The 10,747-nt window shown below is 42.2% G+C and overlaps 2 protein-coding genes across 3 annotated transcripts in view; one reads left to right on the top strand and one right to left on the bottom strand.

Annotated features, from left to right (window-relative positions):
• CDCA2 (cell division cycle associated 2) overlaps nucleotides 1–2,278 on the bottom strand; it is a 50,196-nt gene extending 47,918 nt beyond the window's left edge. Inside the window, exons 1-3 of the mRNA XM_017549780.2 lie at nucleotides 1,778–2,278; nucleotides 993–1,053; nucleotides 738–908 (exon numbers count right to left, since the gene is read on the bottom strand). Of these exons, the coding sequence (XP_017405269.1) occupies nucleotides 738–908; nucleotides 993–1,053 (232 nt within the window). The 5' untranslated portion in view covers nucleotides 1,778–2,278. The remainder of the gene's footprint in view (nucleotides 1–737; nucleotides 909–992; nucleotides 1,054–1,777) is intronic.
• A 473-nt stretch (nucleotides 2,279–2,751) lies between these two features.
• Nucleotides 2,752–10,747, top strand: part of KCTD9 (potassium channel tetramerization domain containing 9) — a 30,129-nt gene continuing 22,133 nt past the window's right edge. Inside the window, exons 1-2 of one of the 2 annotated variants that reach the window (XM_037746131.1) lie at nucleotides 2,792–3,016; nucleotides 3,649–3,900. Coding sequence is in view for 1 of the 2 variants with exons in the window: in XM_017549776.1 (XP_017405265.1) it covers nucleotides 2,969–3,016 (48 nt within the window). In the remaining variant the exon portion in view is untranslated. Of the gene's footprint in view, nucleotides 3,017–3,648; nucleotides 3,901–10,747 lie in introns of both variants that reach the window. The other variant, XM_017549776.1, reaches the window with a different exon arrangement.

Genomic DNA, 10,747 nt, shown 5'->3' with positions numbered 1-10,747 from the left:
TGCCAATGAGATTTTTTTTTGAGATTGACTTTTTCTCTTGTTGCCCAGGCTGGAGGGCAATGGCACAATCTTTGCTCACCCCAACCTCCGCCTCCCAGGTTCAAGCAATTCTCCAGCCTCGGCCTCTTGAGCAGCCGGGATTACAGGTCTGCGCCACAGCCGGCTAATTCTGTTTAGGAGAGATGGGGTTTCTCCATGTTGGTCAGGCTGGTCTCTTAACTCCCCACCTCAGGTGATTCACCTGCCTCAGCCTCCCAAAGGACTGGAATTACAGGTGTGAGCCACTGTGCCCAGCCCTGTTCGTGATTTTTAAAGAAGGCATACACTAATCTTTCAATATTATATTTTCTTAATTGCTCTTAAACATTGTTATTTTTGCCATACATGAAAATAAAATGCATTATTACTATTCATATCATACACCCTCTTGTATCCCATGTGTCAGGTCAAAAAGTGACTCACACGCACATTTTTTTCTAGTATTGGCATCAAGCACGACTGACTTTGGAACATTGTCATCATGCTGGGTGCCTTGCAATTCTGTGATCCCTGCTATGCTAAATGAGCCATGCACGTGCACAGAAGTCTCCCTGAAGAAGCAAGTTTGCAGAGTACGAAATTTAGATACCTAAAATAATATAGCAGTACACATAGGCCAAAAAAAAAAAAAAAAAAGCTGAGTTATATTAAAGCTATAAACTTCAAAAGTATTACAGTAGAATGACAATTTCCCTTACCTGCAGAATTCCTGACGAAGCTTTCAGGTGTAATTCCCAATTGCTCTACAGTTACTGTGGAAAAGTTCAAAGGCGATTTAAAAGTATCTGGTGTGCAAGGATTAGAAGGTAATTCGCCATGCTTCTGAGGAGTCACAATATTCCCAGGTCCCAAAATGAAAGAGGTGTTTCCTGAAACAGACAACATATTGTCGGGGTGAGGACAACTCTATCTAAATCTTCAAATTCACAAGGAGGCAGCAGATCATCACATACCAGCATTATTCACTGCAGACTCCTCGGTTTCAGGGGGCTTGTCTTTTGAATTGGCATCCATCTAAGAGGTGAAGAAAAACAAGAAGAAAAATGAAAAATAACCCCACCAGCAAAATGAATGTGATTCGATCACGAAACTCATTCAAGACTGAATTGTAATACAGTCCATACTGGCATAGAAACACATGTCACAGGTGTCATTTTCTGGTTTCTGTGGGTATTTACGGCGTACGTGAAATATTTTGATACAGGTACGCAATGCGTAATAATCTCATGAAAGTAAATGAGGTAGCCATCATCTCAAACATTTATACTCTGTGTTACAAACAACCCAATTATACTTTCAGTTAATTTTTAAATGCACAATTGTTACAGACCATCACCCCGTTGTGCCAGCAAATACTAGATCTTATTCATTCTATGTTTTTGTACCTGTTAACCATCCCCACTATCCTTCCTAGCCTCGTAACCATCCTTCTATTCTAAGCGCGTACTTTTAAAGCCAAATTAAATATAAAGAAATGGAGGAAACTGCTGTTCAGGATACACCAAAACAGACCCCAGCCTCGGTTTTTTAACCGTAGGGAAGACCTGAATCATCAGGGTACTCCGCTGAAGACGCAGCTCTGTACATTTCCGGAAATTATCGCTCAGCAGGTCCGGATGCAGCCCTCGTCACCCAGAGGAGCTCCTGAGAGGACCACTAACACTGGGCTGCAGGGTAAGCCGAACAAACTCCCGAGAAACGCCGCGGAGTAACAGATTGAGCAAGGCTGCAATCCCACCTCTCACGCTGCACCTGGAGGCCCGCCAGGCAGCTAGGCTTACTCCCACAGCCCCGTGGCAGGCGAGCGTCGCGCTGGCCGCTCCTTCCACACCCCGGCTCCTCGGTTTGGAATAGTTTTCCTGGCAAAGCACCGGCAGTCGGGAGCCGCTCTCCGAGCCTGAAGCCCGGGGTCCTGGAGGCCCACCCGGACTCGCAGCCCGCGCCGTCGCCGCCTCTGCCCGCCGCCCGATTCAAATCCCCAACCCCGCCCCTCGGCTCCGGCCTTAATCTACGAATCACTCCGCCACCGCCCCCTCCTCCTGTCCGCGTACACTCCAAGCGCTCCCAGGCGTCTCCCTCTGCACTGGAGTGGCTTCCTGGGCTCGGAGAGGAGCCACCGCGAGCTGCAGTCAACCCTCTGACCACAGACATCTGCTACTGACCTGTGACCGTGGGAACTACTTATCGGGAGTGTCTCGCGGAGTAACGCTTCTTTTAGCTCTTTAACTCCGCCTCCCAGCTTTCGATTGGATGCTGCAAACTTCGAAAAGACTCATTTGACCAATCCTAACAGGGCGACGAGCTGGCTCTCACCCAATCAGTCCGTCCCTACTGCAGCCGTTTCCTCGCTGGGTTAGCTTGTGGGCGGGGCTAGCGCGGGAGGAGGGGCTGACTGGTGCGTGGGTCCCTTTTAGAGCTCCACCTCCTTACCGTAGACCCCGCCTCTGTATGCAGATGAGCGCTACCTAGACTTGAGTGTGCGCCTGCTCAGTAACGCTGGAAGCCGCCGTCCGGCTCCAGGAGTCGCTCTGATTGGCTGATGCTCCTTCCCATCTACTAGCCTTCAGTGTCTCTTCCCTCCCTCCGTCCCGGCTCGGTTAGCCAGAGCCCTCCCGATGCTGGTTGCTGGTTGGCTGGGCCCTGGCCAGTAACGCGAGTTGGTTGGTGCGACTGAGTGTCAGTCTCGGAGAGGTGGGGGAAGGGCCCCAGGCAGGCTGAGGAGCCTAGGGGCGGGGTGGGAAGGAGGACCGGCCGAGCCCTGGGTGTGGGACAGAGTGCGTGTGTGTGGTGTGTCCCCAAGGGCAGGAAGGTGGCGAAGGGAGGCGAATCCGAGTGGGTGGAGGGAGGGGAAGGGCGGGAAGAGAAGAAGGTGGGAGGAGGACTAGGTGGGAGGGTGGCGGCTCACTCAGGACCCAGCGGGGGCAGCGCGATGAGGCGGGTGACCCTGTTCCTGAACGGCAGCCCCAAGAACGGAAAGGTAACGGGGGCGTGAGAGGTTGCGGCGGGCTAGGGGTCGGGGCGAGGGCGGCCGGTGCGGACCCGGCTGGCGGGGCAGCGGTGAAGTTGGGCAGAGGGGCTGGGAGGTGGGCGTGCGCGGGCTGGGGTCGCCCGGGGACAGCGCGGGATCCCCGCGGCCTCCTCCCGACCCTCGGGACCCTGGTGCCCGAGCCCGCCCTTCAGCGCCTCAGCTGCCCCGGGGCCGGCGCGGGTCGGGCCGGGGGCTCGGGAGCTCCCGGATGCGCGGTGCAGGGGGTGCGGGGACGGGGGCGCGGGGAGGGCCGCGGTCACCTGCGCGCCCGGGCGGTCGCGCCTCTTCCCGCCTCTCCCCGAGACCCCGCTCCAGACGCAGGAGACTCGCCGGCTCCGGTGCTGAGTAATGATCTGCTCAGAAAGTGGCGGCGAGCACCAGAGCCTGTGGAGACAGAAGTAAACTGCTCGTGGATAAACAAAATCTTCTCCCATCCGAGGTCGAAGACAGGATTTTAAAAACGGGGTCATTTTCTTGTTGATTTTTGCCCTCCTCTCTGAGATGCCTCAAGCCCCCAAGCCCCGCCGCCGCCAAACTTCTATGTACACGTTTTATTATTTTGCCTTATTTTGATTCCTTAGAGGACGGGGACAGCAGACCCAAAAGGGATCGATTTGACAGTCGCCTTTGCTGTGTTAGGCCTTTGCGGAGGGTGTGGTGCTAAATGGTCTTCCAGCGCTGGAGCCAGCCAAAACGAATTCTCTTCCTTCCCAGCCTCTTGCCCCACCCATCAAAGTTGTTCTGCTACTTTGGGAAATTTTGACTGTTCAAGGCAGACATTTATTGCGTGGCTAAATGATACCCAGAAGTAACTCAGCCTTTACGAGTCTAAGGTAAAGGTAAATGGGCCTCGCTGTGTTAGTTGCCGAAATACTCTGCTGCCTGCGCATTGGGGAAACATTGTAAATTTTTAAGTAGTGAAATTGTCTAGTGGTATTAAAAATGGCTTTCCAATTCTTCAGTGTAAACATTCTCTGAAAATTCGAATCAGAGTGTGGTTTGTTGACTATAATTATATGTTCTTCTGGTCTTAGAGATTTAATACTCATGTAAAAACAGAGTTGGTATAAATTTGAGTTCTTGAGTTATGAATGCTACCTCAAAAATATGTTTCACAAAGTTTACATTTATGAGCACTATTGACTTTTTCTAAACCTGTAGTTAGCTACTACTATCTAAAACTTATGTTGTTACTCTAGGAATGTAAGAAAGATTTAGTGTATCCAAAACTAGTAATATTCTCAAAAACAAAATTCCGATTGACCTTTTTAATGCAATGTATCTGCTATGTTACCCATGGAAGACAGGTATTTAGACTCAGTCATAAATATTTATGCTCTAAATCTCTCCCAAATCCACTGAATTTGGATGTCAAAAATTAACTGGGTTGGTCTTTCCATATTGTTCACAGGAATTTTTTTTAAGCTATTTACTTTTGACTACATTAGATTCTTAGATCTAAATTTTATTTACTTTAACAATATTCTGCTAGAGAATCTCAGAAGATTGGGGAAAATGCATCTCAAATAATTAAATATAAATTTGTTGATGTTACAACACTCATAAAACTCCAAACTGGAGAGTACTGGATTAAAAAGAAACAAAGCAGTAATCTTCACTACTCAACTGACAACATATGCTAAGCCAATCTTGACAGCGTTTTCACTCCTTTCAGTTGATTAAAAAATTTTATAATTATTCTTATTTGACAAAAGAGCTTGCATTTTTATATATAAAGTGACTAATTGGATTGGCATGATCATAACATGAATGTTCATTAAGAACATGCTGGGGAAGAGTGCTACTCAAATAGAATAGGATTTGATTTCCCATCCACCAGTTGGAATATCTATACCACTTACTTTTTCTCCTTTACCTAGCTTCTGCTTTTGTTGCCTGGTTATAAGAATAATTTCTGTTTTTTCAAATAAGTTTCCCTCTCATAGCTTGTTTAGTGGTTACCAGACTGTGGGGCTACGAAGCCTGAGGAAGGACATGGAGAGGCACAGAATTCTCCCAGGGTGCTGTGTTATATGCTCACCACAAATTTTCTGTATGTTGAAAAAATGTAACTACTGAATGTATTTGATATTGTAGAGAGGGCTATGCATTCTCTGAACAGTGGTTTCCAGAGAACAGACAGTATCCAAGACGATTTATTGGAGGTTAGGAAGAAATATACCTTTTATTTATATCTTACACTTAAACATATAAAATAATATGGAAACTTGATTTTTTAGATCTAGAAAGAAACTTGTACCTCCAGTCACTGAACATGTCAGCTGGCCTCAGGTCTCCTGTGTGAAAAGGTTAATAGTGGCTTCTTCACTGATTGGTTGTCATTGACATTGTGATATGGAAACTTACAACTGCCACATTAAGATTTATATCTAGTTTTAGGCCAGGTGTGATGGCTCATGCCTGAAATCCCAGCACTTTGGGAGGCCAAGGCAGGCGGATCACCTGAGGTCAGGAGTTTGAGACCAGCCTGACCAACATGGAGAAACCCTGTCTCTACTAAAAATACAAAATTAGCTGGGCGTGGTGGTGCATGCCTGTAATCCCAGCTACTTGGGAGGCTGAGGCAAGAGAATTGCTTGAACCCAGAAAGTGGAGTTGCGGTGAGCCAAGATCCTGCTATTGCACTTCCAACCTGGGCAAGAAGAGCGAAACTCCGACTCAAAAAAAAAAAAAAAAAAAGATTTATATCCAGTTTTAACTAAATTAACCCTCACCAAAATGCCAAGTGATAAGTGATCTTAAATGATTACATCAAAGAAACTGCAGTTTGAAGACAATATTAATTATGCAAGCAGAAGTAAACAATGAGGAAATGTCAGGAGCTGCCACTTATCCGAGTATGTATAAACCTTGAGACTAAAAACAGATTGGATCTCTTTGGAACTGAGAAGTTCAAACTGTGCTGAGTTTTAAAGAAGACTATTTGAAGTCCTGTTTATTAATTGCTATTAATAATCAGCCTTTCCCTAAGTGTGTGTTATTCTTTGAAATATTAGCCATTGACAGGATGAGTCACCCTAGTTAGCAAGATATTTGGAAATATTCTCTAAGACATGAAGACAAATGGCTTCAGATTTTTTTTTCTGAGTTTTTTGTTTGTTTTTCACTTTTAATGTTTAAAGTCAATGCTGTATTTGCCAGAATTTCACCAAATTTAATGATAAATATTTAGGAGATTCTTACTGGTTGATTCATAGTCTAAATCACTGAAAGTCCTCATCATTTGAGAAAACATGTACTTTCTGACAGTGGAATATAGCTTGTAAATATATAAATATACAGATGTTTGAGCGCATGCCCAAAAGTGTGTTACCAATGGGGTGTGTGGTAAGAAACTTTAGAAGGCCAGAGTTCTAAACACTGGAATGTTTCAATTTTGAGGATTTTTTTGTTGTTTTTAAAAAATACTCCAAAAGAGTTATGTTGTACCTGTCACCCTTTTTTCATGTGCCTCAACATTTTCATTATTCTTTTTTTAATAGTCCCTATAAGAGTTGTCATTAAGGAAATTAAAATGGGGACTCGCACCTCTGAATGCAGTGTGTGACTTCTAAGCAACTTAATGTCAGTGCAAAGTTTCTATACATCTTGAATACAGAATGTTTTTTTTACTTCAGAATATTGAATGATGAGCTGTGCATATGCCTTTTGTATTCTGATTCATTCATTCATCATTCATTCATTCACTCAGTGAACACTTAGTTAATGCCATCTGAGTACGTGGCATCATGCCAAGCATGGCAGACATAGTGGGGAAATATCTTCATTCTATACCATGTTTGCATTCTTGGTCCAAGAAATAACTTTTCTTCACGTTTTGGTATTAAGTCAGAAACATGTTGTTGGGGGCAGGCACGGTGGCTCATGCCTGTAATCCCAGCACTTTGAGAGGCTGAGGCAGGAGGGTTGCTTGAGTTCAGGAGTTCAAGACCAGCCTGGGCAACATAGTGAGATCCCATGTCTAAAACAACAACAACAACAACAACAACAACAACAACAACAACAACAAAGAATGAAAAAGAAATATGTTGTTGATAGTAAGTATCCAGGTTTGAATCCATTACGTTGTTAGGGTTGGGGAAAGGTGAAAATTTATGTAAACCTCTGCCTCTGAAGTCTAAACATTAATAAGAACCTAGTGAAGGCCCAGTTTTTAAGCTTGAACATTTCCTAATATATTTTATACATAGAAAACACTACAGTAAAGAATATACAGAAACATTAAAAGGAACATAATGTAACAAATATCTGTAAATCTGCCGGACAACTCAAGAAGTATCATGTTATCAATAACATAATGTGTTCATTCTGCCTCTCCCATAAAGGCAGCCATTGTCAGGAGTTTTGTTTTTCTCTTTGCTGTGTGTGTGTGTGTGTTTTTAAATCAGTAGTTTTGTCACATATATATGCATAACTAAATTACATTTTTTTTTTTTTTTGGAGACGGAATCTCTTTCTGTTGCCGAGGCTGGAGTGCAGTGGTGCAGTCTTGCCTCACTGTAACCTCTGCCTTCTGGATTCAAGTGATTCTCCTGCCTCAGCCTCTTGAGTAGCTGGAATTACAGTCATGTGCCACCACGCCCGGCTAATTTTTGTGTTTTTAGTAGAGATGGGGTTTCACTATGTTGGTCAGGCTGGTCACGAACTCCTGACCTTGTGATCCACCCACCTTGGCCTCCCAAAGTGCTGGAATTATAGGTGTGAGCTACCGTGCCTGGCCACTAAATTACATTTTTTAAAAATCAGCTTTGGGAAATACCGTATCTCAAATTGGTATGATACTGTATATAGTTTTTTGTGGAGACAGTGTCTTCCTATATTGCGAAGGCTGGTCTCAAACTCCTGGGCTCTAGCAGTTCTTCTTTCTCAGTCTCCCAAGGTGCTGGGACTATAGGCATGAGCCACCATGCTAGGCCAGAGCTTGCTTTTTTCATTCCGTATAATTCTGTTCCAACCAGAATCTCTGACATAGTGATAATTTATTCATTTTTACTGCTTTATTAAAGTACATGCTATACAAATACTACCATGATATTCCTGTCAGTAGACGTTAGGTCTACTACATACACATTTATACCATGTATTTTTTTTACCCCAATGACAAACATTAGGCCATTTATTTTCTTTATATTTTGTTGTTAACAATGCTGTCATGAATATTTCCGTATATGTATCCTGGTGCACAGCAGCAAGCATTTTTTTGGGAAGTAGTTCTCAAACTTTAGCATGCAGCAGAGTCCCTAGGAGGACTTGAGAAACCTGCTGGACTCCATCCCCAAAGGTTAATATTCTGTAGGTATGCGGTGGGGTAGGAATGTGCATTTTTAATTTGCAGGTGAAATTTCCAGGTTGGTTCAGATGCTGCAGGTAGTGGGATCACACATTTGAGAACCACCACTCCAAGGTATAGACACATAGTTGTAATTATTGGGTGTTAAAAATACGTAAATATTCAATTTTGCAAAATAATGTCAGATTGTTTTTCAGAGTCATTGCAGTAATTTATATTCGCATCAGCATTGCATAAACCTTCCCCACTGGTACACATCCACTCCAACACTTGGTATTGTCAGAATTTTTCATTTTTAATATTTTCATTTTTTACCTTAATTATGTCATCTTTTAAAGAATAAGGTCATGTAAATATTTAAAATGTATTTGACTAAAAGTATACACAGAAAATTGAGTTCTACATTTAGATGTTAATTATGATTAGTGCTTTGGTTGGGTAAATCAGCCTGCATAGATTCAACAAGTATTTATCGTGTATTATGTAATAAATCTTGTGGGGATAGAAGAAAAAATATTTTACATACATGTGCAGATTTTAATTTTCAAATTTAAATGGAATATATTTTAATAATATAGGTTACAATTTGAAAATGTTGCTTAAAGGCAAATTAAAACTAGCCAATTCTACTAGGCATGGTGTACCATTTCTTTTCGCAACTCAAAGATAGCTTTCACTTGTCATGGGATCTGAAGTTTAAAAAGAATTGACTCTCAACAGTAGTATAATACAGTCATCATTAATAGACATGCTTCTCAATTTACTCTGTAAAATGCTTCCATTCTTAATGCCCAAGTTATTAAAGTAGATAATCACAGTGACTTGGAAACATCAGGTCCACAAGGCGGAAGTAACACATAAAAAGCAAATGACCTTTGTAAGCACTGTCATTTTATGATTTCTTTGGCTCAGTAGGGAAGACAAAGAAAAACTTAGTATACTGACTGGAGCTTAAGTCCATGATATACAAGATTTTCATTGTTCCTCTTTCTCAACAGAGTTGTTATATAAAGAAGAGTGCATGTGCCAGTCTGTTTGAAACTTTCTCAGTAACTTAATCATCTTTTCCATATGTATGACAAATTTATGTTGATATGTGTATTTTTAAATCTGGTTTCTAATTAGTTTAAAATACAGAGATTTTAAATATTTGAATATTAATATTGCAACATAACTCCTTGTTATTTGTTTGGTATTGTTAGTATGCTCGAATGATTAGTTGGAAAACAAATGTCAAGAATAGCCCTTCAAGTGAAAACAAGTTTATTGGCCCAACTTAAGGGAAATTTTCAAATTTATAGAACTATAAGATTCTTTGTATTAATTTAAATTATGTTTTCTCTAACTGACCACCCTTTGGTTATTTCACTTAAAGGAAATTGCCAACTGCTGGATTGCAAACTATTAAAATAATTTTATTTGTAGAACTAGTATCTGGAGCTATAGAGACCTTAAATGAAAACTTCCTGCCTTATAGCAAAGTTAATATAGGTTTGTTGTAAACAAATTTGGAAAACAAACAGAATAAAACAAAAAAGTCATAGTTAACCATAATTCCATTATCCAAAGACAGCCACTTTCAATCATTTTATGAATATCGCTTTTTTTGTTTTTTTGAGATGGAATCTCGCTCTCTCGCCCAGGCTAGAGTGCAGTGGCACGATCACGGCCCACTACAACCTCTGCCTCCTGGGTTCAAGCAACTCTCCTGCCTCAGTTGCGAGTAGCTGGGATTTACAGGTGTGCGCCACCACACATGGCTAATTTTTGTATTTTTAGTAGAGACACGGTTTCACCATGTTGGTCAGGCTGGTCTGGAACTCCTGACCTCAGGTGATCTGCCCACCTTGGCCTCCCAAAGTGCCAGGATTACAGGCATGAGCCACCACGCCTGACCTTAGTATCACTTTACAATTACATTTATACCTTGTAGTTTTTTACCCTAATAACAGTGTAAGAGACTTAAATGAACATGACTGATTGTCATACAAAAAAGGTGTGTCCTAGTTCAACACTCAACATTCAAGAAATATTTATCAAAGGCCTATTATAAGCCAGGTGATGTACCATTTAGGTAGGTGGATCCTTTCATTTAAAGCTATGGCAGTTATTAGTAGAAAAACTCAGGGATGTACCTCTTTAGTGCTGCTCATCACCTTTACCAAGAGATAATTGGTCACCTCTATTCACAGAATTCATAACAACTTTTTGGAAATTAAAATTTTTTTATTGAACCTTAGCATCTAGGCAGACAGCCAGATTAGAAAATATTTAGTGATGTGGTAAATTGTTTTTGATACTTTATTAGGATTAAGTGCCAATAAAATAAAAGTTGAATTCAATTTGTACCTAGACTGTGCTCCTTAGTA

The sequence above is a fragment of the Cebus imitator genome, unplaced genomic scaffold (genome assembly GCF_001604975.1).
Source record: "Cebus imitator isolate Cc_AM_T3 unplaced genomic scaffold, Cebus_imitator-1.0 Scaffold221, whole genome shotgun sequence".
NCBI lineage: Eukaryota > Metazoa > Chordata > Mammalia > Primates > Cebidae > Cebus > Cebus imitator.
This window is presented reverse-complemented; position numbering and strand designations above follow the sequence as displayed.